This window comes from Canis aureus, chromosome 22 (genome assembly GCF_053574225.1).
Source record: "Canis aureus isolate CA01 chromosome 22, VMU_Caureus_v.1.0, whole genome shotgun sequence".
Lineage (NCBI taxonomy): Eukaryota > Metazoa > Chordata > Mammalia > Carnivora > Canidae > Canis > Canis aureus.
This window is the reverse complement of record NC_135632.1, coordinates 3,135,367-3,163,085: the sequence shown is the minus strand read 5'-3', so window position 1 is coordinate 3,163,085 and position 27,719 is coordinate 3,135,367. Positions and strand designations below refer to the sequence as shown.

At 47.3% G+C, this 27,719-nt stretch overlaps 1 protein-coding gene across 5 annotated transcripts in view; it reads right to left on the bottom strand.

The window, feature by feature from the left end:
• Nucleotides 1–27,719, bottom strand: part of PLCH1 (phospholipase C eta 1) — a 202,317-nt gene that overhangs the window by 145,084 nt on the left and 29,514 nt on the right. For all 5 annotated transcript variants that reach the window (XM_077864628.1, XM_077864627.1, XM_077864631.1 and 2 more), the window contains one exon: nucleotides 23,803–23,917. In XM_077864628.1, coding sequence (XP_077720754.1) covers nucleotides 23,803–23,881 — 79 coding nt within the window. In that variant the 5' untranslated portion in view covers nucleotides 23,882–23,917. The remainder of the gene's footprint in view (nucleotides 1–23,802; nucleotides 23,918–27,719) is intronic.

Sequence of the window (27,719 nt, the reverse complement as noted above, 5' to 3'; positions counted from 1 at the left end):
TCCTTCTTTTATTTAGAAAAAAATATAACATTTTTAAAGTCTAGCCAGTTTAGTAATTCTCAACTAGAGAGGAAATAATCCCTTCCCATTGGTGTACTGAAATGATGGAGAACTTTCTTTGAGAATTACTGACATTTATGAAGCACTAACTATATTTCAGATACCTCTCCTGCCATTGTACGGACCTTATGTAATCTTTACAATGCCTGTATGCGTGAATTAAGTATAATCCTTTCTCTAGTTTCAGATGTGGAAACTGAGACAGAGAGAAGTCAAGTAACTTCCTCAAGCTGGCCCAGCAAATGAGTGATAGACCTGAGATCTGAATCTCCACAGTCTTCAGGGCCAGTGCTCTTCACCAAATAAGGTAGTATGGAGATCTTGAGCATGTTATTTATATCCTGTAATCTATTTTTTCATCTGAAAGCCTCATAGAGCAACAAGCAGAACTGTTAGAGCTTAATTCCTTTTATGAAATTTCACTGTGCACTCAACTACACAGCAAACCCCAAACCCTCAATATCCTAGAGAAAAATCGCCAATATAACTACACAGACAGATGAAACCCCAACAAGGATCCTATACATACATACAAAATCAAAGAGCTCAATTTCAGGAAACTCCCATGTCGATGCTCCCAGGATGAGCAAGCACAGTGGCTTTCATAAAACAGAGGGTATCCCCCTATCCACTGTGGCACTGTTCGAAGCCTCCTGTCCTCACCCCAAGCTGGTTCAGGCCACTCTGGGGATGTTGGACACCAGTCCTTCACCAAAATGCCCTCACCACTCAGGGCTGTCTGAACGTACTGGCCCTCCTGAGTGACAGCTGGCTCTGAAGTAGGCACAGCCCCATCCAACAACTTGGTCTACGCAAATCACAGAGACGAAAGAAGACCAGCTAACTGAAGGGTGGAGACTTTTGCCTCTGAGCGTCCATTAATCTATGGGATAGCCCTCGGGTCATATTTACAATGGACTCAACTCACTAGGTTAAAGCTGCTGCAGTCATTGCAGATTTGAAGTTAAATGGATTAACGACAGTAAGGTTCATAGAACAACTCAAACAAACCAGCACAGTACACACCTACAGCCTATTCATCACCAATGTATTTAAGGAGATCACTATTATATGAAGCTCAGGAAGCCCCGTCAAGGACTATCCCACCAAACGGCTAGAACTGTTGCATCAAGTTCCACGGACCACAATGGAACACACCATGAGTTCATTTTCAAAGAGAAAGTGAAGTGCTCCTGAACGGCGTCCACAGCGGCACCTGCTTCCACTCTAGAGGACACAAGTAGAAGGTAAGGTGGAGCAAGAGGTCGGAAGCTTATAGCGTTCATTCGGGGGAATGCTATAGCTGGTGCGCCCGTTATTAGGGGCACGGGTCAGTTTCCAAAGGCTCCAATTATACTTGGCATTACTATAAGCAAGATCATTACGAATGCACGGAGCAGTAACCTTTACGTTGGAAATCTGGTCGTTCCCTAGCACGGCTCTTTCTGCCAAGCTGTACTTAAATGCTCAGTGGCAGAAATCACGGTAGCCCTGCCACTCCGGCATGGTACTACATTCTGCCCCTTACAAAGTCCCCAGTGAACTTCACATCAACTACATGAAGTGCGCAAAGGCACCATGATCATCTCGCCTTCACGGGCGAGGAAGCTGAGCCTCAGAGACTCTTCGTGATTTGCCCAAGATCACAAGGCTAACGGAGGTGGGATGGGGTTGGGGGGGTGGGGATAACCCGAACCCGGGCTTTTCTCATCCAAACAGTGTTCTTCTCACATACCATGGAAACACGGTTAATCAACATTATTGCCAGCAAAAACCAATTGCTAGACAACAGAGTACACCCAGGAGCTGTAAACCGCAAAAATGTCACCTGAGAGCCCAGGGAGAGTCCAATGACTGCTCAACTATGCTGAGAATGGCAGAAACAAGGGTTCTAGGCAGACAGCAGGCGTAGCGGGGCTGTTTATTCATCACTGGAGAGCCAGAACTACATATTCCAATGATATGGAACATGCCCTATAGATCACACAGGCTCGTCAAGTCAACCAGTTTAGACTTCTCCTTCATTAAAAACCTGACATGCATCAGTGGGCAGTAATTGCTACGCATTTTTAAGCATCTGAATCCCAAAACAAACAAAGTATTATCCATATTAAACATTGCCATGTTCCACAGGACAAAGATGAGCCACCCTTTGGCCCGACAGCCTCTTTGAAATGATGCTTCCTTGATGATTTATTCATCTCCCCTTCAAGACTCTTGGCGTTAAAATTAAAAATCCTCTTTTTTTTTTTTGAAAGATGCCTATTGGACACGTCGCTTCAAATTTTATAGGTTAGCATAAAAATTTACGGGCACGTCACTATCAGTTTGATGAAGATGTCGATATAATTCAAAATCAAATCCGTGGTAGGCTCAGGGCTTGATGTCAGCTTGAGCTACCCGCAAAAACAACGGAGACCTCACGGGCAAGATTTTATGCGCAGGCCCTGTAAGAAACCCAGGAGCTGGCAGCCAGTGAACACTTACAGCACTTGAAATGCCTTTGGTAGAGACCTTGGAGGATGTGAAAATTCAATCGACATGTGAGTTTTGTGAACTCATATCCAGATAAAAATAAAGGTACCCCTCCAAAAATAAAATAAAATAATAAAATAAATAAAGTAAAATAAAATAAAATAAAATAAAATAAAATGAAATAAAATAAAGGTACCCAGACTTTATAAATCGCCATCAATCGTTTTAGAGATCTGCCATCAGCTCCGATCAGTGTTAATTATAACATCAACAGAGGAGATTTAACTAGAGGTAGGCGCATGGGAATCTCTAATAGCTGTTGACAATGACATATATTAAAACAAGAATCTTCTCTCGGGGCTGAAGCTTTAATTAAATACTCAAAACTTAAGTAGTGACATATTCAAACTCCCCCGGAGCACTCAGGAGGCACTTGTAGACCCTTGAAGAGAGAAGCCCCTTTACCTTCCCCCCTTGGGGAGCTGGGGCTGGACAGATGGAGCAGAAGAGTCCAGAATAAACCACATGGACTTGTACTCTCCAGCACGCCGGCCAGAGCAGGACTGCTTGCTTAGATAATAACCATGCTGTGCAGATCGGATATTCCAGTGGACGGCATTTTACATGCCTTAATCTGACATCTCTGGGTTTAATAAAAAAAAAAAAAAAAAAAAGGCAATGATATTATCTGCCCAGGCATGGCTTGGCTTACAGTCAGTTGAATGAGAATTACAATACACGCGTTCAAGTGGGAAGCCAGGCGGTTATCATAGGGCGAACCCCCTTATCTGGCCACAGCGAAGGCCCCAACCCTCCGCCCACAGGGTGGTCCCACGAGGAGTGCAAACACCGAGATAACCAAGGGAGGGAAGGGAGAGGGAAAGGGGAGAAGGAGAGTCTAGATGATTAAAGTAAATAAATAAAATAAACAGCCCTGCCGGGCTCAGAGTGGAGAACAACTCCCATCCCCCGACTGTCTGAAGTCAAGGAGCCACGACGGCTCCTGCCAAAGAGACAGCGGCCACTTCTCTGGAGAAGTCACAGGCCAGCAACGCCAAGGCCTGGCAAGGAGGGACCAGGCTACCCGGCTCCTCCCTCACGGCCAGCTGGCCCCAGCCGCCTTCAAGGCCCTTGGCCGTCGTGCAGCTGACCAGCCTCTCCTGAGAACAGGAGGCAGCTTTCAGGGAGAACTGGGGGCCATAAACCCCTGAAGGACGGAGAGGAGAGGGGTCCTCGGACCATCTAACCTTCTAGCACCATCTAACCTTCTAGTGTCTGGGGAGGGCATTTTAATAACAAAAGATGACCTTGAGGGCAAGGATGACCTTCAAGGACCCAGGCAGGGAGATACTGGCCCTCTTTCCGGAAGAAAACCAAGGAAAAGGGATTGTGCTGACTTGTAACGATTCTCGATATGTCCCCTGTGCGAGCGAGCACTATCACAACAGTCTAAGGTCCTAATAACCTAAATGACTCGACAGAAAAAAATAAAAAATAAAATAAATAAAATAAATTACTCGACAGAAGTGAAAAATCGAGTCCTTTGTCACTTTCTGGATGAGACAGAAAAGGGGTCGTCCTCCGCAAATTCGATAGTGCGTTTTCCGCATATTCTTTTGCAGTTCCTCTTCCCCGAATCTAGTGACTTCACTTTTTTTTTTTTTTTTTTTTTTTTTTTAGGATTTTATTTATTTATTTGAGAGTGAGCACGAGCAGGGGGAGAGGCAGAGGGAGAAGCAGGCTCCCCACTGAGCAGGGAGCCCGATGATGCGGGGCTGGATCCCGGGACCCTGAGATCATGACCTGAGCTGAAGGCAGACGCTGAACTGGCCCAGGCGCGCAGGTGCCCTGGGACCCCACTTTCCTTAGCCTTCCTCCTCATCTTATCCTCCGCAGCCCCCAACAGCAAGCTGGTTCACCAGTCTTGCTTCTGCCCCCTCGCCTTTCCATGTAGACGGGACGTGGCCACCGGGAGGACAGTAACGGTGTGGGGCGCCCGGGTGGCTCGGTGGGTCGTGTCCACCTTCAGCTCAGGTCACGATCCCAGGGAGCCGGGAGGGAGCCCCGGGTCGGTCTCCCCGCTCAGTGGGGAGGCTGCGTCTCCCTCTCGCTCTCGAATAAACAGACTCTTTTAAAAAACCAAACGAAAGCCTAGTAACAGTGTCCGTGGGCGGATGCCTTGGTGGCGCCTGGAAAGCATCGGCCAGCACTGAGCACCGAGGAGGTCTGACGGCAGAAGACCCCCGAACACAGGAACTGCGAGTGTCCAGAGCTCCCCAACTCCCAGCTGAAGACTCTGGGAATAAAGCAGGACCTCGGGTGCCAAAGGACGACAGGAGGACCCCGAAAGCTGGGAAGGGCAGAAACCGGCCGCTGCGGTCGGGATGCAGGCGGCGAGGGAGGGCGCGGCGGGGGCGCAGCGCCCCATAAACCCGGGAGGAGACGGAGATGGAACTGCTCGCGGCCAGTTCCCTGAGCTCACTGCGGTTTCCCAAGTGGCCGGCTAGTGGCACCTTAGCCCAGCGATTTAGGACGAGAGACACAGACAGCCTGCGGTGACCAGAGGAGGTAGAGCTCCTTAGGGGGAGCAGCAAGCGCGGGGAGGCCGGGGCCCGACAACTGAGTGGGGGGACGGCCGTCAGGTGTGGAACCAGAGGACCCAAGTCCAGATCCGGCCCCACAGGTAGCTCAGCAACCTGAGCCAAACTGTTCTAAATCCCGCTAAGCCTCAGTTTCCCTCTCTACCACACTGCCCACAGGATGAGGTTCCCAGCCCACCGCGTAAGCACGCAGAGCGGGACCAGCTACGTCGTCTCCAGGTCAATGCAAAAGAAAATATGAGGCTTTTTTTTTTTTCAAAAATAAAGGATCTCCAGGTGGCAGCAGCAGAGCAGGAAGCAAGCACAAGTCCCACGCACACATCAGGCCAGTCCCAGCTCTAGTTTTGATGATGTTTATTAGTTTCCTTCCCCCAGACCTGATTCCCTAGAGAGAGAGAGAGAGAGAGAGAGAGAGAGAATCCAAAAATAAGGACCTCAAAAAAATGTGAAGGGCCTTATCAATTTTAAATTTATGCAAGTTGGTAACTGTGCCAGGATTCTATGAGGTAATATCCCTATTCTGAGGACATATGCACTGAGGTATTTAGGGGCAGAGGACCACGAGGTCTGAAACTTATTCTCAAATTATTTGGAAAAAATAATTGTGTGTGTGTGTGTGTGTGTGTGTGTGTGTAAGGAGTGCATGTGCAAGTTTGTAATGAGAAAGCAAATGGCGTAAAGGTGAACAGTAAGTAAATCTAGGTGGAGAGACTAAGAAGTTTCTTTGTGGGCAGCCCGGGTGGCCCAGTGGTTTAGCACCTGCCTTGGGCCCAGGGCGTGATCCTGGAGGCCCGAGATCGAGTCCCACGTCAGGAGCCTGCTTCTCCCTCTGCCTGTGTCTCTGCCTCTCTCTCTGTGTCTCTCATGAATAAATAAATAAAATCTTAAAAAAAAAAGGGGGGGGGGAGTTTCTTTGTTATATTCTTAGCCTTGCAATTTTTCTTTGAGGATAAAATCATTTCAAAACAGCCATCACGCAAAGGTCCTCCCATGTGAGCTTGGGAGGAGCAGAGAGAAGGAGAGGCAAGGCTGCCAGCTGTGTACACTCAGGGACCGCCCCCCCCTTACCTGCTGAATCCCCAGCAGGGCACCTAGGCCAGCACACATTTCAGGCAGGAAGCAGAAAGGGGAGCAGCACCCTATGTTCCCACTATATCGGGGAACAAGGACCCGGCGGCGGGGACACATGGTTGACAGTGACACCAACCCTCAGGAAGCAGCAAGGAGCCTCCTGCCCTTAGTCTGAGGCCGCAGACTGTGCGGCGGGGCCTGTACCACCCGGCACCGCTCTGCCCAGGGACTCCGCTCCCAGCACCTGCTAAGGGCTCGGACAAGCTCCCCCCGGGCCCTTTTCACCTTCCCATGCCTTAGGGTCCTCGCTGACCGAATGCAGGAGGTTCACTCACCTGCTGGACATCACATTCAGCTCATTCATTCACTCCCCGGACAACTCTCACATCCCAGGCCCTAATGTCACGTTCCCTGTCCTCTAGAGCTTTCGTTCTAGAAGGATCTCGCAAACTGGCTGTGCTAATTTTCTGGAGATCTCTTCCAGCCCTGAAAATTCTATATGAGAACTCTGTGGATTTTTTTTTTAACTTCAAAAACAGCATGAATATTATGGTATAACCACTCTCTAAAGTACTCCTAGAAAATACGCAGACTCTCCTAAAGGTGAAAATATAGTCAAGATGGCCTGTGTTTAACTTTTTCAAAAAAAAAATGGACACATGGGCAGTGAAATGCTTGAGGGCACATGCAATTAAGCCTTCTGCCAATAATCAGGTTCATTTTCAGCTGCCAAAATTCTTGTTCCTTGACAAGGTATACAAATACTAGGAATTTCAAAAATCTAACAAAGCTCTGAAGCTAAAAAATAATAATTATAAAAAAATGGAAATACTCTGTAAAGCAATAAATTTATGAATGAGAAAAATAACTATGAAGTGTAGATTAATGATCAGTATTAAAATTAAAACATCAAAAGTATTTTAATTTTCTGCTTCATTAGTCCTCCTCATTCAGAGTCAACTAGCACAAAAATGGTTACAAAGGCTAATTTTGTTAAAGACCTTGGAGAGGAAGGAACTGCTCCTTCATGAATACTAAAGATGATAAAATAAGAAACCAATAACATTTTATCACTTTATACGAATTAATCTAATTTAGAAATAAGTTAGTACTAGGCTTTATGCAGAACGTGTTATGCATCCGAGAAACGATGTTATAGGACTAGTATCGTGGCACCTATAGTTGCCAGATATTAAACATCTGCACTGATTTATATAATTTAGAACAAATGATAGGGGAGAGGGGATCAAAAATATAATTAAAGATTCAACATAAGAGGCATATGAGAATATTATTTCCCGGGGGGATTCTCAGGAGCTAAAATAGGAACACGCATCCATGAAAGTCGGTCTCAATCACAGACTGCAAATTGAGGTTCTAAGTATTTGTCCTTCAAAAACCATCCTCCTGACATCATTCACAAAGACCTGGATACTCCAGCTATTTCCTGGTGGGAGCAGAGGGCCCACTTTCACAAGGTAACTTCCATAACTAAACGCCATTCAGCTGTGGTTTTACGGGGCGGCATCCGCTTTATCCTTAGAAATGAAAAACGTCCTAAGTGTCCTTTGGATCCACGGAGTCAACACTTCACCGGGTAGCAAGTTACCAGACAGTGAAATCATTACTTGATCCAAGTGCTACACGGATTATATTACTGTTTGCAAAGTTCAGCATCTGGCTCCCCATAGAGAGTTCATAATCACTTATGAAGACACGCACACAAGTCACTTGGATGCCACCAGGCGGGGGGAGCCCGGTCTCGTGGAACCCTGCTGCCCTCGGGGGTGGACGAAACGGGGCCACTTCCCAGGACTCTCCGCCCCGTGGCAGCTCTGCAGTGAGTATCTTCATGCTCGTGTGGCCAACACACTTTGAAATGCTTTCGGGTAAAATTCCTTTTGTGTCAACAATATTCCGATGCTATAAAGATCCAACCTTGGGCAGCCCGGGTGGCTCAGAGGTTGGGCGCCTGCCTTCGGCCCAGGGCGCGATCCCAGAGACCCGGGATCAAGTCCCACATCGGGCTCCCTGCATGGAACCTGCTTCTCCCTCTGACTCTGTCTCTGCCTCTCTCTCTCTCTCTCTCTCTCTGTCTCTCATGAATAAATAAATAAAAGCTTTAAAAAAAAAAAAGATCCAACCATTTCCAATAATCAGAAAACGCAGAGATGTGTAAGATTTATCCCACAGAAAATCCACTTAGCATTGCATAATATTTAGCTCAGATCATAAAGGCCAGTTGAGCTGGAATGGCCAAAGATTGGCATTTAGAATTAACTCTGCCAGTAGCTGATTGGCATGAATATGGACCAGTCACCTCCTTATCTGTAAGGGGAGACTGGTCTTAGTCAGAGGTTTATATCAGATTACTTTAAAATGTGATTAAAAAAAAAAAAAAACTAAGGACTGTGTTCACAGAAGGATGCACAAGTGTACGTGTACATACATAAGAGTGTTTCGAATAATGGTCAGTGATTTCACTGATGTCCTAAAGCCCAGTTACGGGTTCTGTTTGTCATCCTTCAATCAGATGGCTTCCAAGTCCTTTTTAGTTCGGATACGTCAGGCATCATTGCAGACCAGGGTACTGCTTATACCCTGAGCTGTACCTTCCTAGGTTTTAGACACAAGAGGTTCACATTTAAAAAAAAAAAAAAAAAGATTTTATGTATTTATTCATGAGAGACACAGAGAGAGAGGCAGAGACATAGTCAGGGAGCCTGATGCTGGACTCGATCCCAGGACCCCCAGATCATTCCCTGAGCCGGAGCCACTCAGGCATCCCAGGAGGTTCACATTTTTAAATCCATTCTACAACGAAAATTAGCTGGGCGTTAATAGCCTTCATGTCTCCCACTTGGAAATCTGAGCATTGGTCTCCATCTTTAGCTGCCCCCTCACAAGTTTCCACCCTCTAAATGTGTTGTTTGATGGGAAAGTTCCTCCCTTCCCCCTAGCTCCTCTCTCTCCCATCTGTTCCTTGGAAGTAGGACCTAATCCCTCATGCTCAGGGGCTCGCACCCAAGCCCAGTGGATCTTTCAGAGAAGTGTTGTATGACTTCTGAGTCATGACTGAGCCTGGGTGGCTCAGTGGTTTGGCTCCTGCCTTTGGCCCAGAGCTTGATCCTGGAGTCCTGGGATCGAGTCCCGCATCGGGCTCCCTGCATGGAGCCTGCTTCTCCCTCTACCTGCCTCTCTCTCTCTCTGTCTCTCATGAATAAATAAAATCTTTAAAAAAAAAAAAAAAAAAAAGGAAGTGTTGTATGCAAATCAACTGGGAATCTTTTTTAAATGAAGATTCTAATTCAGTAGGTACCAGGTGCGACTCAGAGTCTGCATTTCCAACATGCTGAGGCAGATGAAGGAGGATGGAGGATGAAAGATGGAGAATGGAGGATGGAGGATGGAGGGAGGCCGGAGGACCACCCCAGATGATACAGTTCCCAGCCCCCACACCCGGTTCCCTACGGACCCCTCCGTGGAGTCCTTTAGTGGCCTCTAAAGCCACTTGAAGCTCTTTTAAAACACTCAACCCACACCCTCAATCGCTTTAAAAGAAGCAAGTTTGTTTAACACATCATCGCATCACAATGGAGAAAACCTAGGTTTGGACACCATAATCTAACCATGTGTTTTGTAGGCAAATTGTTTACCTCTCTAAGTTTCATCTGTAAAACCGTCTCACTGAAGGACTCAAGAGAGATGAGCGGGTAAAGCAACCACCATCGCCAAGGCTAGTGGCAACTTCGATTCCATATCACCCCTAAGATTTCCTGACGGGGCCCCAAGAATACGCTAACGTAGAATCCACGGATTCCTCCCGACTAGGTCTCAATTTACTTATCTTAACATCAGCCCCAAATTCCTCTCTGTGTCCCCCCTACGGCCCCACGCGCAAAGAAGGAGGTCACATGCAACACAAGAGCAACCTGAGACAAGATTTCTCCTCTCTAAGTCTGAAACTTCCAGGAATAACAAAGGGGTCCTGGGCATTGGTTTGCTCACACGCAGGGTGATGGGGGTACAACACGTGTCTAACGAAGTCGGCCTTCCACAATAAAATGTGTGTGCTCCTCTCAGCCTCTAGGTAGCCCTTTCACCAAGGCAGACAGGCAAACAACTCTGATGATGTCACGGTTCCTCGTGATGTACTCCAGTGATGGTCCTGCTCCCCCGGCGCCTGGGGTTCCTATTTATTTCTGTATCAACCCTCAAATTGTCGTGCCGCGAACTGCAGAGTCCTAATCATGGGTTAATCAAAACAAAACACTATTTTTACGTCCTTTGTTGCCTGTTCTTAAGAACCTTCCCGAAGCATTTCTGTTCACCACCAGGAGGCCATGGATGACATTGTGAGATCGGTGAATGCGCAAAGGTTTATTTTTGTGTCATGTAACGGATCTATTGGCGGTGAGACGAACCACATTTTAAGGACACTCAGAAAGTGAGGTGTTAAAAAGAGCATGAAATACATCTGTTAGGAAAGAAAACAGTGAGCATATCACCTGCTCCCCCATCTGCATAAAATTCAAGATTTTCACGTATCCCTTTTGCCCAAACTGAAGAATAGCTGATTACATACTGAATTAAATCAGTAAACTAACGCCTGATTTAGTTTACTGATCGATGTTTGAGTCAATCAACAACCTTAGTCCATGGATTCTTTTTTTTAAGACTTTATTTATTCATGAGAGACAGAGAGAGAGAGAGAGAGAGAGAGGCAGAGACACAGGCAGAGGGAGAAGCAGGCTCCCTGCGGGGAGCTGGGCTGAAGGCACCGGCTAAACCGCTGAGCCACCCAGGCTGCCCTAGTCCACGGAGTCTCACCCCTGCCAGCGCATCAAAATCACTTAAAGATAACTACATAGAGATACAGAGGTATAGAGAGACAAAAATGGAGCTATAAGGAATGAGTGAATGAGGAACACATGTGGGTCTCACACCTAAGAGATTATTCTACTGGACTGGAGTAGAACCCCAACCATCAGTATTTTTTAAGCACCCCAGAAGGTTCTAATGTAGAACAAGAGTTGAGAATTGCTATTTAATCTTTGGTTGTTAAATCATTTTTAAAAAGTGCAGGCTATGGGATGCCCGGGTGGCTCAGCAGTTTAGCATCTGCCTTTGGCCGAGGGCGTGATCCTGGAGTCCCTGGATTGAGTCCCTCATCGGGGTCCCCGCAGGGAGCCTGCTTCTCCCTCTGCCTGTGTCTCTTTCTCTGGGTCTCTCATGAATAAATAAAATCTTTAAAAAAAAAAAAAAAAAGTGCAGGCTATAAGTAAAACACATACTGAGGGGCACCAGGCGGGCTCAGCCGGTACAGCATGCATGGGACTCTTGACCTCAGGGTTGTGAGTTCAAGCCCTGTGTTGGGCATAGTGCTTGCTTAAAAAAAGACATATACTGAGATTATCTATTGTTTTCCCTGTTTCTTTGGTCTTTTCTGTACTCTCCAACTTTTTAACCTGAGCCTGTATTGCTATCATCAGAAAAATCAAGTGAAAACATTTTTTTAAAGAAAACCAGCATCGGGGCAGCTGGGTGGCTCAGTCAGTTAAGCATCTGCCTTCGCTGGGCTGGGGTTGTGATGCCAGGGTCCTGGGATTGAGCCTCGTGGAGCATGGGGCTCCCTGCTCAGCGGGGAGCCTGCTTCTTCCTCTCCCCCTGCTCATGCTCTCTTCTCTCTTTCTCTCACACGCCTGCTGTCTCTCTCAAATAAAATCTTAAAAAAAAAGAAAGAAAGAAAAGAAAGAAGAAAGAAAAAGAAAGAAAGAAAGAAAGAAAGAAAGAAAGAAAGAAAGAAAGAAAGAAAGAAAGAAAAAAGAAAGAAAGCAAGCAAACCAGTATCCACAGGATCCCAATCATAAATGACCCTTCTGCATTTTCCTGTCTCTACGCTCACGCTTTTGTATCCAGATCCTTCTTATTAGATGCTCCTCTTCCCATGCTTTTAAGATTTAGTACAATGCAGGCTATCACAGAAAATACCCATTACCAAACTCATGAGTTCTGTGGCTCTGTTGAGACAACACGTATTTGTCACCTTAAGTCTGGGGTTTTCAACCCACCAGAATCTAACTGGCTGCCCAGTGGCATCTCCTGGAGAGATCTAAAACTTCTCTCACGCCCTGGCCACACCCCAGACCAATTAGGTCGGAATCTCTGAGGGGGACACACGCAACAACTCCATATCCCAGGCGATTCCGAAGTGCAGCAGAGGCTGGAACCACAGGCCCTGAGAGGTACCGGATACAAGTCTCCACATCCAGGGATAAGCTCCTGTGAGCTTAAAAAAAGCACAAGGCCTTGAAACTCTGGCACTGGCGGTAATTTCCAAGAATGCTCATTTGTGAATATACACCGATGTTCAATTCCGCATCGGCAAGGAATAAAAATAGGCACTTGATTAATAAATGCGTTCACTGTTCTCCCTTTTAATTGGGCGTAAGTCAGCATCGTTGATATCTAAGTACGAAAAACAATCTGAGCAGGCTGTGACATGGTCACATATTCTGACCAGGATATGGAATAGGCAAAACAGAATTGGACAAAAAATGTTTTCACAAATTCCACATTTACCTTACCCGGGTAGGTAAGATATTATTATTATTATTATTATTATTATTATTATTATTATTATTATTTGAGTGACTTTGCTACCTGAAGTCAGGAGTGTACTCTTGCATCGCTTGGGATTCTCAGATGAAAGGCCTAGATGCTGACCATTTTTTCTTATTTGCAAATCTGGAATAAGAGTGCATCTTCTTAAGTTTTAAAGAGGCCCTATGCTGTTTGGTTATTCTTCTCATGTAGCCCCAGCCCTCCTATTCTCCTCCTTTACAGAGGAAACTGGTGCTTTTGTTTTGGTGCAGGTCTATTCTATGCTCTCTGGGGTAAGAATTAGCCCACAGACAACACTTACTTCTGCGGGCTGAAGATTCTTCAGACACAAGCAGCAGAGAATTTTAATAACATGCAAAACACTGCAATTAAGCAGGTCTTACTGATAGTGTGATTTTAACGAGTGAAACCTCCATATTCAGAGCTGAATAAAATAAACACACGTCTAACCAACATGGAAATTCTGGAAAGTGATATTAAATGAATTCAAGAAGTCTAAAGTTCTTTTAAAGAATGTAAGAGTTTGTCCTTTTCCATTTCAAGGCACCATACGGTTGTAGTAATCTTTTCTAAAGCACACCAGAAAAAAAAATAAAATAAAATAAAAAAAAATAAAGCACACCAGGATTCTCAGCAGAAGTGGCCTTTTCCTCCTCAGTCTCAGGAAGGAATGTGTTATGGGTATTCTTTTGTTCTCCAAGGCAAAAACCTAAGTGAAGGAAAGAAGAGAGTCTGCAGCCAGAGAACCGATGCATCCAACGGCAAAAAGACTAAAAGCCAAACTCGGAGTGCAAAAATAATGAAACAGTAAAGGGTTCTTATCTCCCCTATTGAGTGAGTAACGTCATTCAGTAGTGGTTCACTGAGCACCTACTATAATGCATGCAACGCACTGGGGAGAGAAGTCAGAAAAGTCTCTGTTCTCCTGGAACACAGAAGGAATGGGGAGGGAGACAGAAATCAAACTGGTTTTCAGGAAACTGTTCTATCATAACAGTGATAATGCAGTGAGGCGGCCGTGCTGGGGGACAGGACGGCCTAAACCAGGGGCCCGACCTAGTCTGGGAAGTCAGACTTCCGCTTTGCTGCAGAAGGAACCTTTACTCTGGGGTCTGAAGGATGAGTTGAAAGCTAGACGAGTGAAGAAGTGAAGTTGTGGGAGCGAGGAATGCAAAGGTCAGCACAGCTGGGGCATAATGAGGGAGGGGGAGGACAAGTTGAGGCTGGCGAGGCTGACCTGTCAGTCGGAAGAGGGAGTTCCGCTTCAGGTATGATGAGCCTGGGGGCCCATCTGTGGAGTGATGGGGGAGAGGGTGGACATCTGGGTCGGGACCCTCTAAGCCAGGGTGTGCGGGTGGGAGTCACCAGCGTGTGCACAGGAGCTGAGGTGGAGGGAGGGTGAAACCGCTTCACACCAGGCCACCAGCCTTAACTCTGAAATCAAATTATCTATCCCTTTGACACCCAGGGCTTGCAAAATATAAAGTATCGCAGGTCCATTGGGATGACTTTCCATTTATACAATATAAACGGACAAACTGCAGTTTTTTAACCTCTGTTTTGATGGATGTGAAATAGGAAGTTTTTGTGACCACAAATGCAATCACTAATAATCATTACTGTGGGTCCAAGAAAAAAAAAAAAAAAAAAAAAAAACCTGGATCTTTTGTGCAACTAAATAATCACGTTGCCCTGAAAGAACCCTGAATCTACTCACGGAAAGATATTTCATCCTCCCATCAATCTCTGTGCATACATGAGGCACAGAGTAGAAAACGACAATTGGGAAAATGAGGGAGCAGGGGAAAATTAATTATAATTATGGAAATGCAGCTTAAAGAACAAAGGCTTAAATTTGTAACACAGGTCTAAGGGGAAATAATTCTCATAAGCAGCCATTTAAAATGTGAGAAGTCTGCAAATCTGAAGGAAACGTTGACTGTTTATTAGACGTGTTATTTCTTCTTTCCAATTTAGTAATCAGAAAATTGGTATTCCCAAGCATAAAGGAATAAAACAAGCAAGGGCCTTTCTGCCTGGCTGGACTCCCAGTGGCCATGGTTGAGGAGAAAGAGCTGGAGTCCAACAGCAAAGGCCTGCCCGGGTCTCACTTCTCAGCACCAGGCCCGTGGCTTCTAATAACTAAAGCTTGACCGTTGTTGCTGCTCACGCACCTGGGCTTCCCAAACATCCAGACCTTCTATTGGCCGCTTTGCACTCTACCTGGATCTTCTCATCCCCTCGGTCCTTACAGAATGTGAGTGGCCTCGACATAGAAAACATGACCAGCAAGATCACAGAGGACTCAGCTCCCCAGAGAAATCTCCCCGTCGTTGGATTCCGGGATGGGAGAAAAGAGACTAACACGTCTCGGCGGGGACGCTCGTGGTTCTAGATCGTCGCTTGGCTCTGGTCAACCCAGTGACATAACCTTGCACAAAAAGCAAGCACAGTGAACACCAGAACCTTGGGGGAAGTTCGGTCACCCTAATTCAAAATCTTAGCGGGCAAGAACCAGAGTGGAGTGTCTCTGGGAGGGGGGGGTCCAAGGAGAATTATCAGGGGCTGGGGGATGGCATGGCATCCAGTCGAAGTCCCCTTCGCAGCCCCCTATGACGTGCAGAGCCGAGAGCCTGGAGAGGCAGGATGGCAGTCCAAGGAAGGAAATCGGAGGCAGTACCCTCACCCCCCGAGACACGCAGGGGAAGAGCTGCCAAGGAGTGAGTCCGGTTTCTTGAGGCTTGTGGGAGTCGCCCCTATAACAGGGTGAGAAGGGGCAAGGGAAACCACAGCCAGGAGGTCTGGGGAAGGCAGGCGGTAACTTCAGGACCCCCCTCCTCCTCCTCAGCCTGCAGCAGTCTGCGTGGAGATCTAAGGGCAGGGGCTGGGCAGCGTCCTCAGGGCAAGGCAAGCCAGGCCTCAGCCAGAGGGAATCAGGAAGGGACCAGGGGTGGGGCTGGGGGGGGGGGGGGCCTCGCTGAAGGAGCCCCTGGTGAGGAGCCAGGTGAAATTCAACACTCACAGAGGATGGACCCAGAGGGGCTCTTGATCACCGCACACCCACTGCCCCACAAGCCAGGTGCCAGGAACTTTGCTTCCCCATCTCTCATCCATCTCGGCCCAAATCTAAGGAGCTGAGCCTCAACCCTTCTTCAAGGGGAGGATGTTCAGAGCCGAGTCATGCGAACCTCCACCCTCAGGCCTGTGTTGGGGGTTCAGGAAGGAGACGGGACATAAAGGAGTTTGAGATTAATGTTTTAAATTGGATTACAGGGCAGCCCCAGTGGCTCAGCGGTTGAGCATCTGCCTTTGGCTCAGGGCGTGATCCTGCAGTCCTGGGATGGAGTCCGGCATCGGGCTCCCTGCATGGGGCCTGCTTCACCCTCTGCCTGGGTCTCCACCTCTCTCTGTGTGTCTCTAATGAATAAATAAATAAATAAATAAATAAATAGGATTAGAGGGCAGCCCGAGTGGCTCAGCGGTTTAGCGCCAGCTTCAGCCCAGGGTGTGATCCTGGAGACCTGGGATCAAGTCCCTCATCGGGCTCCCTGCATGGAGCCTGCTACTCCCTCTGCCTGTGTCTCTGCCCACCCCCCTCTCTCTCAAATAAATAAATAAAATCTATAAATAAGGGATCCCTGGGTGGCGCAGCGGTTTGGCGCCTGCCTTTGGCCCAGGGCGCGATCCTGGAGACCCGGGATCGAATCCCACGTCGAGCTCCCGGTGCATGGAGCCTGCTTCTCCCTCTGCCTGTGTCTCTGCCTCTCTCTCTCTCTCTCTCTGTGACTATCATAAAAATAAAAAAAGAAAAAAGAAAAAAAAGAAAACAAAGCCATTCCTTAAAAAAAAAAAAAAAAAAATCTATAAATAAATAAATAAATAAATAGGATTAGACCTTCAATAACCAAAAAGTAGCCAGAAAGTATAGAATCTGCCAAAGATGTTGCAAAGAGTGCTTTTAAAGGCATCAGTTGGAGAAAAATTCAACAAGTTCTTGTATGTGCTACACTAAGTTGAGAATACCCAATAAACAAGCCGCGGATGAAATGCCCATCATTAAGAAAGACAGAAATTAACCTCACCTTTTAAAATATAAAATAAATAGCATTTCATTGAGAATTTTTTGTAATTCCGAGAAATGAAGGAAGAGCACCTGTTCCCAAAAAGCTATAGAATCATTCTGTTTCATACGAGCTCATATAAAAGGTCATTTCCTTGGTGTTGTAACTAGCACGTAAGTATTTGTAAGGCTGGCTGCAATTGGTCTCAGACAGTGGGAAGAGGGAAGTGCATACATCCAGTGCATTCATCCACAGCAAATTCTCCAATCACCCTCTGTTAAAAGTGGGATGAGGAGAGAAGGTTAAAAATAAAATAAAATGTTTTTAATAAAATAAAATAATAAAATAAAATTTAAAAATTTTTTAAATAAAACAAGCCCTTGGAAAGAACTTGTCCTGAATCACAGCATTTTGCTGACATGACAGCTTGATCCCACGGGGAACAACTCACCCAGAGCAACCCAGCTGGAGGGCAGCACCCATAAGGGGCCACGCCTGGATCAGGCCGCGCCTGCCACCGCCTAGGCCTCCGCTGCCACTGGCATGGCTGCAAGGTGCGCCTGAACACCACAGGCCTGAAAGAAGACCTCACTAGATGCTTTGTGCCTCAGTGGCCATCCTTTAGGGGTAGGGGCGGGGGGAGACATGAGGAGAGGGCTAAAGAGGAATTCACTGGGCAAGGCCGCTTCCAGGATCACTTGTATTACAATTTATAAAATTTATTTTTTTTAAGATTTTATCTATTTATTTATGAGAGATACAAAGAGAGAGAGAGAGAGAGAGAGGCCGAGAAACAGGCAGAGGGAGAAGCAGGCTCCACACAGGGAGCCCGATGTGGGACTCGATCCCGGGTCTCCAGGATCACACCCTAGGCTGAAGGCGGCGCTAAACCTCTGAGCCACCCGGGCTGCCCCAATTTATAAAATTTAAAGCACTCAATACATTTTCTCCCTTACCGTCTACCTTCCTTTTTTTTTCCACCCTCTTTCTCAACTTGTGCTTGCAATTTTTTGCATGCAGTGTTACTCCCCAAGAGATAATACTTTTTTTTTTTTTTAAGTAATCTCTGTGCCCAATGTGGGGCTTGAACTCATGACCCCAGGATCAAGAGTCACACGCTCTACCGACTGAGCCAGCCAGGTGCTCTCAGGAGATGATGCTTTTGATCTTAATGATGCTCACAAAACTTGACCGTCGCTGCATTGAGTAATTCTATGCGTACTCGTATTTTCTGGACCTGGAAGATGTTTATACAATTGTTTTTTTTTTTTTTTTTTTTTTTTTTATTTATTTATGATAGTCACAGAGAGAGAGAGAGAGAGAGGCAGAGACACAGGCAGAGGGAGAAGCAGGCTCCATGCACTGGGAGCCTGACGTGGGATTCGATCCCGGGTCTCCAGGATCGCGCCCTGGGCCGAAGGCAGGCGCCAAACCGCTGCGCCACCCAGGGATCCCATATGATGTTTATACAATTGTTGGATGGAAAAAGCGTCATTTGCCTCAGCAATGAAACTAATATAAGATCTAGTAATGCCCCAAACCCCTAAAGCTGCTGCTGAAGTCATAGCATGTTAATAAAACAGCCTAATTAACGAGAACCATAATTCATTCCTGGCATTCTTCCTTCTTTTTCCAGGAAAGATGGAATTCCGTGTAAGGGGAGGGAACTTCTCCACTCTGCTTTTTTGAATATAATGACGTTTGTCCTGAAAGCTCTCCTCTCAGTCCTAATTCCTGGTCTCTCCATGGTCAAGGGAACTCAGGAGCACCTGTAGGCGCGTGCACGCACGTGTGCACACACGTGTATACACACACACCCCTCCTCCCAAAAGGGAAATATAACTTTCTTCTTTCTTTTTTTTTTTTAAGATTTTATTTATTTATTCATGGGAGACAGAGAGAGAGGGGCAGAGTCACAGGCAGAGGGAGAAGCAGGCTCCATGCAGGGAACCCGACATGGGACTCGATCCCAGGAACCCAGGATCACGCCCTGGGCCGGAGGCAGACGCTCAACCCCAGAGCCCCCAGGGGTCCCGGGAAACATAAATTTCTGCCAGTGCAAAGCTAACTACAAACTTTACAGTCAAAAGAGTATCTTACTGTGTCTTGATCACCATCTTGCCAGCCTTGCCTTCCCACATCCCGGCCTGTAGGACACTCGCATTCACCACATACCCGTCCTGACGTCTGACTACACGGAGACCTCAAGCGTTACTGCTAGTGGGAACTCTGGAAGCTGGCCAAACCCTCGTTTTGGAGAGAGAGAGAGAAACTGAGGCTCCCCAAAGGTGACAAAGGCAACACAAGTCAGTAGTGAAAATAGGAATAGAACTAGTCTCCAGGATCCCACCCGAGCCCACCTTCTCTTACAACTAACAATCGAGTCTCTAAATTCACGTCACTGAGTAGGCCTCTGGCCACGAAAAGGAGGGTAGGTGAAAAGTAACCCATTAAATTAATTAACTAAATTAATTAGTTGCATTAGAGGGTTGCTTGAGGCAAAGTGAAAGTACATATAAGGCACTTTTTGAGAAGACATATTACGCACTTAATAATAAGAGAACTGTCACCTTATCCCTAGGTAGCAAGAGAGACTCCTAATAGAATCCAAAACCTTTCGACTGTAGATTTGTGATGGTCATTCAGAAACATTCAATATAACATCATAGCAACAGAAATAAATTTCAATATAAGCTGAGATGATACCATAATAACTTAAAGGAAAGCAATTAATAATTCTTCCCAACATCACAAGTATAATAGTGCATGAAAACAAAAATTAAGTCACCTCTCAATTTATTCTCTTAAGGGACTCAAATGTGTGGAAAACCTTATGTGCAAAAAAAAAAAAAAAAAATATATATATATATATATATATATAAATTGCAAATACACTGATTATTGGTTTAAGAATCTGTCTCGGGGGCGCCCGGGTGGCTCAGCAGTTGAGCATCTGCCTTGGGCCCAGGCCGTGACCCCGGGGTCCCGGGATCGAGTCCCACGTCGGGCTCCCTGCATGGAGCTGCTTCTCCCTCTGCCTGGGTCTCTCATGAATAAATACATAAGGATCTGTTTCAGGTCAGAAAAAAAAAATGCCACAATTCACTACAACCAAGAGAAACAGCAGACAGTGAAGGCAATTTTCAAATAAGAATATTTCATGCACGTACAGTCTATTACAACATGTTAGAGGCCCCTGACTGGCTCAGTTGGTAGAGCATGTGACTCTCGATCTCAGGGTTATAAATTTGAGCCGCACATTGGGTGTAGAGGTTGCTTTAAAATAAAATCTTAAAAACAAACAAACAAGATTCATACTACACAAATACCAAGTGAATAAATGCCAAGCACAAAAAAAAAAAAAAAAAAAAAACCTCAGCAATGGGCTTCTTCGGCAAAAACACAATCCCTTTTGGATCAACAGATTCCCTAAAAATCTGGGCAAAGGACGGAGGAGTGGGAAACGAGAAAACACAGCTTTTTGTAATTCCTATCAGGGTTCCTCTCATCACTGAACACAGAATTATGTCGATTTAACTGGGTCATTTTTGTCAGCCAATTTAGATCATTTCCTAACTTTCCCAGCTATTTCGTTCCTACCATTAGGATTGTTGCAAAGATGAAAGAGAAGATAAAACACTGAACAAAAACAGACTCTTAGCAGTGTTTTCCTTTGGGTTGTGGGATTGTGGGTAATGAGAACATATCACCCTCCATACTCAGAAAATGAGGCTATAAGTATGCTTTAGGAACTGTGAAACAACATACAAGGGCTACCTTTTTTTTTTTTTTTTTTTTTTACTTTTATTGGCCCATTGTAGCCCAAATAGTCCTCTTTTTAATGTAGCTCTTTTCTCCTGGAGCTACTGATTAAAACTGTATGTAAAGGACAGCCCGGGGGATCCCTGGGTGGCGCAGCGGTTTGGCGCCTGCCTTTGGCCCAGGGCGCGATCCTGGAGACCCGGGATCGAATCCCACGTCGGGCTCCCGGTGCATGGAGCCTGCTTCTCCCTCTGCCTGTGTCTCTGCCTCTCTCTCTCTCTCTCTCTCTGTGACTATCATAAATAAAAATTTTAAAAAATTTTAAAAAATAATAAAAAATAAATAAATAAATAAATAAATAAAGGGCAGCCCGGGTGGCTCAGCGGTTTAGCGCTACCTTCAGCCCAGGGTGTGATCCTGGAGACCCGGGATCAAGTCTCGCGTCGGGCTCCCTGCATGGAGCCTGCTTCTCTCTGTCTGTCTCTCTCTCTTTCTCTGTGTCTCTCATGAATAAATAAATAAAATCTTAATTAAAAAAAAAAAACTACATGTAAAGAGTGACCAGCACCATTTACACAGTAAAGTCTACGTAGTCCAAGTCTATTATCTTGCGGAGGAAGTGGGGTGGTTTTTTTTTTTTTCCTGTTTATAATGGAAGAGATTTTCTTTGTTTTGGTTAATTTGGTTATATAAGAAAAGTTATCAACATAGACAAGGAGAAGCCAAGCTAGTGGACAAAACGCCTCCAAATGCTCATCCCGTATTCCAGAAGCCCCCTTCCGGAAGATACCTGACATCTCTGACCCAACGTGGTGTCCTGCCCTCGCTCTCCTCTCAGGCACGTTCTGAAATCCTCTACAAAGATGTTATCACTAGAGCTCCCCTGGCCTCCCAAGTCTCCCTTAAGTCAAACAGGTTCCTGTCTTGATATTCCTGTTTGCAGAGGTAAGTAAAGAGGAAGAGTAGAGGCCTCACTCTTTACAGAATTACACATCCTTAGGCGTAGAAATCCATAATACTACCTGAGCTCCGTAAAGCTTTTGCTTTCTTGTAAATGAATAACATCACGATTCTAATGGGCTTTAGTGCTTTTAACCTTGGGAAGATCTGGTATCTCTAATTCCTTCCAGAAGAATCCTAAAAATGCGAGCAACCAAACCATATTTTAGGTGTTGTACTGCCCCCTTGTGTATCTCGTGTTCAGCAAAAAGGCAGCTCACAGAACACCCGTGATCTTAACTCTCAGAAGTGCTTCAGTAGGATCTCAGGTATTAGGACGAGAGACAACCTCGAAATCATCAAGACCGGCATGTGCACTTCGCAAGGAGAGAACGGAGCTCTTGAACGATGGTATTGGGGACGCCCGGGGGGCTCAGCAGTTGGGTGTCTGCCTTCGGCTCAGGGCGTGACCCCGGGGTCCTGGGATCGAGTCCTGCATCGGGCTCCCTGCATGGAGCCTGCTTCTCTCTCTGCCTGTGTCTCTGCCTCTCTCTCTGTGTCTCTCAGGAATAAATAAAATAAATAATAAATAAATAAAATCTTCAAAAAAAAATTTTTTTTTTTTAAATTTAAAAAGGATGGTACTTGGGATCCCTGGGTGGCGCAGCGGTTTGGCGCCTGCCTTTGGCCCAGGGCGCGATCCCGGAGACCCGGGATCAAATCCCACGTCGGGCTCCCGGTGCATGGAGCCTGCTTCTCCCTCTGCCTGTGTCTCTGCCTCTCTCTCAATCTCTCTGTGACTATCATAAATAAATAAAAATTAAAAAATAATAATAATAATAATAATAAAAAGGATGGTACCAGTTGCTCCAGACCACAGCCTGGCTAGTTAGTAGAGGAGCAAATACTGCTGGACAGGACTTTAGCCTGTGATAGAACTTTTAGCCTCCGTTTCTCTCTTGCAATGGGGATGAGCAGACTGGGAGGAGAGAAACGATGGGGTTTGGGGGTTCGAAAAGATCAGAGTTTGAAATTTAGCTCCCGCTTCACGACGTCGCGGAGCCTCCGCTTCCTCTGCACGAAACAGGATAAATAATGGGCATCGCGATGGTGTCAGAGAATGCAGGCCGCCGGGTTCGTCAAGGCCGCGGCCCGAGATGGCAACCTGCTAAGCGACAACACGACTGTAAAAAATGCGTAGAAAATGGTGTTTAGGTCGTCGTAGCTTTTGAGATCTCCGGACGAGGCTGTGGAGGCCTTTGAATCTGCACTTTGTCTCATCGGGCACAAGGCAAGACTTGAAAAAAAAATAAAGCTGCCTGGTTTCCTCAGCCATCATATCTATTCCTTCTTATTACAAATACAGAGCCGTAGCGGAAAAGACCCCACGGCACCTCCGTGACAGATGCGGCAGCGAGCAGGAGCCGCGCGTGCAGTTCCCAGGAGCCCGGCGACAGCTCAGGGCCACCCTGAGGGTCACAGCCCCGCCGCCCTTGGCCGAGGAGACGCCGGGCCTGGGCCCTGACCTTGCCGGGGTTACCTGGGTCCACGCGGGCAGGTCACCTGGCCCCGCTCCCGTCCCGGGGAGGGACCTGGAGGTGAGGGGCCCCTCACCTGGTGATGCCCGAGGGCCGGGGAGCCGGACGCAGAGAACGAACACAAACACACGTCGTGTCCTTCCATAAGGCAGGTCAGGCCACGTTCCTCTTAAACGTAATGTAAAGCGGTAGTAAAGCGCGGGACTGTCACCACTGTCACCGACTGGGAGGCAACAGTAACCGGGGAGGGTCAGAGGCCCGGCTGGCGGGATGGGGACGCGGCCCACCGAGCCCGGGGCTCCCCCTGGGCCCCACGCAGCCCGCGGCCCCTGCTGGAGAGGGCCCCCGACACCCCGGGCCCCCGCACAGCCTGGGCTCCTAAATGCCACTCGGGGCACAGCAGGACTGCCGAGGCCCCCAGCCCTGGCCCGGTCACTAGGCCAGCACGTGGCGGCGGGGACGGTGGCCGTCCCGAGCGGGCCCGGGGACACCGAGCTGAGCCCGCGTGAGGCCCTGGAGGGGGCAGCCGCTTACGGCCGCGGGGCTCCGGGGCAGCTTGGCCACCAGCGAGGTCCCTGAAGCCCGGGGTCCCGCCGACGGCCCCGCTGGCCACACGGCGCCGTGGGAGGCGGGACAGGACCCCAGGTCCCCGAGGCACGAGAGGCCGCTCACCGTGAAACACGCTGTTGTCCACCAGGAAATGCCGCCGGTACTGCACGCGGCTCCTTCCCTCCGCGTCCCAGTAGCTCATGGTCGGGGGGCGTCCGGCACAGCATCAACGCCGAGTCTGTCGGGGAAACGATGCGACAAACATGAAGACGGTGGCAGCCGCACGCTCGGGGCCCAGGTCGCGCGGGGCCGGTCTCCCAGCGCTCCGGGGCGCACGGGCCGCTCACAAGCTGTCCACACGCGGCCCCCAACCCCCGGCCTCAGGAGTCTCCCACAAGCCTCCCCGGGGGGCAGGAGGTCACTTCAGACGCCAAAACCCTAGCTTTGGCCAACGAACGGCACCCTTCGGGCCTCGGGGACTGCTGTCCCGGGGCCTCCCGGCGGGGAGTACGTTTCGGGCCTGGTCTACACGCTCCGGGCCTCACCCCCGGGCGGCCAGGACCCAAACCGGCCAAGGCCCGAACGTCTCAGGAATCTGGAGCGGACCCTCATTCTCCGTTCCCGAGTTCTGTCCCCGCACCCCCCGGGCAGCCTCCACCATCAACCCCCAGGAGCCTCAGAAACCGGGACGGTGTCCAGGGAGCCACGGGTAGGCCGGCCACAGTCCCGGAGCCTGCTCCCTCTTCCCGCTGCACTGGCCGTTCAGGACCACTGAGGCCTAGGTGGGCCCTCAGGGAACCCGCGGGGGTGAGTAGAACTGGTCACAGGCCTCAAGCAGGGTGCATGAGCAGCGGTGTCCAGCCCTGGCCACGGCTTGCCCCGCCCCGGGGAACCGCAACGCTAGCTAGGGCAGGGGCTGGAAAGGCCGCGATCGGAGCTGATGGATGAGACGCCTCCAGAAGCTGGTGTGCGTGACCCTGAGCAAGGCCCCCGTTGTTCACGGGATCTGGCTAAGGCAACTCTGCAGAACGCCAGCTTCTCTTCGTCACAGAGTAAGGCCGGGCAACCCCACGCAGGGCTGGCAGGGAGGAAGACCCAGAGCTGGGGAACAAGTCGTTATCGGTCCTCCTGGAACAATCTAGAGTCTTGCAAAGATACTCCAGGATGAAGTCGGACACTTGGTGACAAAAACTATCACTCGGAGCTTTGTCTGTTCATCAGTGGAACAACTGGTGAGGGCTCCTGAAGCTCTGGCCTGGGCTCCTCCTGGGCTCAAAGGCTCATGCTGAAGCCCCTCCGACGGCAATGCTACCGGACTCCAGCTACCTCACCTGTCTTCGGGCTCCATGCCTCACCTCCCGGGTCCTCCGGCCTCCTCCCCACCCGGCTAAGTCAGGCTGTCACTCCTACCCCCTCAGGCTAACGATGAGTCCCACTACTCTCAAGTTAAAATCACCCACGGGTCCAGCTGTAAGAGACGACAGCAGGCAACTGGTTACTGGAGACAATATCCCCTCCTACCCAGTGCTCAATATTACACACAGATCTTCCTTAAGAAAGTATTTTTAGTTAATGTGAGTAAGGTAGTTGTATGTGCTCATTAATTTTTTTAAAGTCATCACTGAAAATCATCAAAAATCCTTAAACATTTAAACACCCCTCTTATAAATTAAATAAATAATAAATAAATAAAAATAAAACACAATAACCATGTAAATTTTAAATAAATAAATAGATAGATAGATAGATAAATAAATAAATAAATAGAGATCCCTCTTCCCTCATTCATGTCCCTCTCGTGGAATGACCCCTTTGTTTGGTGGGTATCATTCCAGTTCTTTTTCTACGTATTTACATATATATATGTAAGTAAATATGTATATAGAATACCTACACATACATGCAATTTTAAAGATATCTATGTGGTTTTTTTAAAAAATATCTATTCAAGAGAGTGTGCATGCACAAGCGGGAATAGGGACAGAGAATCTCAAGCAGACTCCCACTGAGCACAGAGCCTGACACAGGCCTCGATCCCACGCCCTGAGATCATGACCTGAGCCGCAATCAAGAGTCAGACGCTCAGCTGACTGAGCCAGCCAGGCACCTCAAAGACATCTATACTTTTTTTTAATAGTACCTTTTTGCATGAATTGGAAATAATTTCTGTATTATCAGTAGTACCTATTGCCTATAAAATTGTATTGATTTTTCATATTAGAAATATTTGGGGTTACACAGGATAAAAGAGAACCCTGTTTCTATTCATGCTCATTTTTCCTTGCTCACTTGATCTTACGGTTTACCTTTGTCGTTCTTTCTTTTGCCCCCTTGTTTCATTCTCAATCCAGGGAAGGTTAGTGGAATCAGAAGAGGAAAGAATAATGTGCATTTGTGTATCGTGAGCAAAACATAAGAACATACCTGACTCTCATTTGCCTTCCTCTAAGGGTAGCAACCGGACTTGAAGTCACATCTTCGTATTCCAAACCCAAGATTCTAGCCATGACAGGCTAGAAGGAATTAGGCTATTCCATACTATGGTGGGTTTGTTTTGGGGTTTTTTAAGATTTATTTATATGAGAGACAGAGAGAGGAGAGAGAGTGACAGAGGGTGCATGCATGCAAGCAGAAGGGAAGGGCAAAGGGAGAGGAAGAGAGAGAATTTTCAGCAGACTCCCCCACGGAGCACAGAGCCCACCTCGGGGCTCAATCCCATGACCCTAAAATCATGCGCTGAGCTGAAATCAGAGTCATGTGCTTAACGGACTGAGCCACCCAGATGCCCTAATATGGTGGGTTATAAATATGTCCTATAGGGCAGCCCTGGTAGCTTAGAGGTTTAGCCGCCTTCAGCCCAGGGCGTGATCCTGGGGACCCGGTATCAAGTCCCTCATCAGGCTCCCTGCGTGGAGCCTGCTTCTCCCTCTGCCTGTGTCTGCCTCTCTCTCTCTCTCTCTGTGTCTCTCATGAATAAATAAATAAAATCTTAAATAAATAAATAAATAAATAAATAAATAAATAAATAAATAAATAAATCCTATAAATCCTTGTACATTCCTCCCACCCTTCAAATGGTGGAATCTAAGGGGAATCTAATTCTCCTTCCTTTGAATATGGGCTGGACTCAGTGGCTCATTTCTAACAAAATCAGTCGTAATTGATGCTATGAGTCTTCCAAAACGAGATCATACAAAGGATACAGCTTCTGTCTGGCTCCCTATCTCTCTCAGGACACTCATCCTGATGTAAGGAAGCCCGGATACGAGTGTTCCAACTGATAGCACCAGCTAGGCCCTCAGCCAACACCCAACACCGACCAGAGACATGTGAGTGAATGAATCTATAGGCCACTCTATCCTATCTCCAGTCTTCACGTCTTCTAGATGAAGCTCTGGATACAGAGGGAAAGAGATAAGCCATCCTCTTTGTACCTCATCTATATTTCTGACACACAGAAACAATGAAAGACAATAACTATTGTTGCCTCAGACACGAAGATTTGGGCTAATTTGGTTACAAAGCAATAGATAATGAACACAGGTGACATCCTTGGATACGTTCAGTGAGGAGTGAGACCTTCGACTCTTTGAGGACAGAAATGCAAACTCACACAGATGTATGTAATACTGAGACACCAGAGTTCTGATCCTCGATGGACCCACCTTTCCAACTTCCAGATCTTTTTGTTCACACTGTAATTGTTGACCTTTTCTTTTAAGAGCTGGTTAAAATACCACTGCCTTCCTGGGGCGCCTGGCCGGTTCAGTCAGTGAAGCATACAACTCTTGATCTCGGGGGCATGAGTTCAAGCCCCATGTTGGATGTAGAGATTACTTAAAAAAAAAATCCTAAAAAAAAAAAAAATGATACCACCTTCCTGAAATTTCACTAGGGTCTCACCCTCCCATTTACCTAAAACTGTCTCATGCTCTGAACTACCATAATCCTACACACCAATTATTGATTATCTGCTCTGTATCAGGAACTGCGATAAGGCTTTAACATCATGGGTCTCAACCTTGACTACACATTAAAGC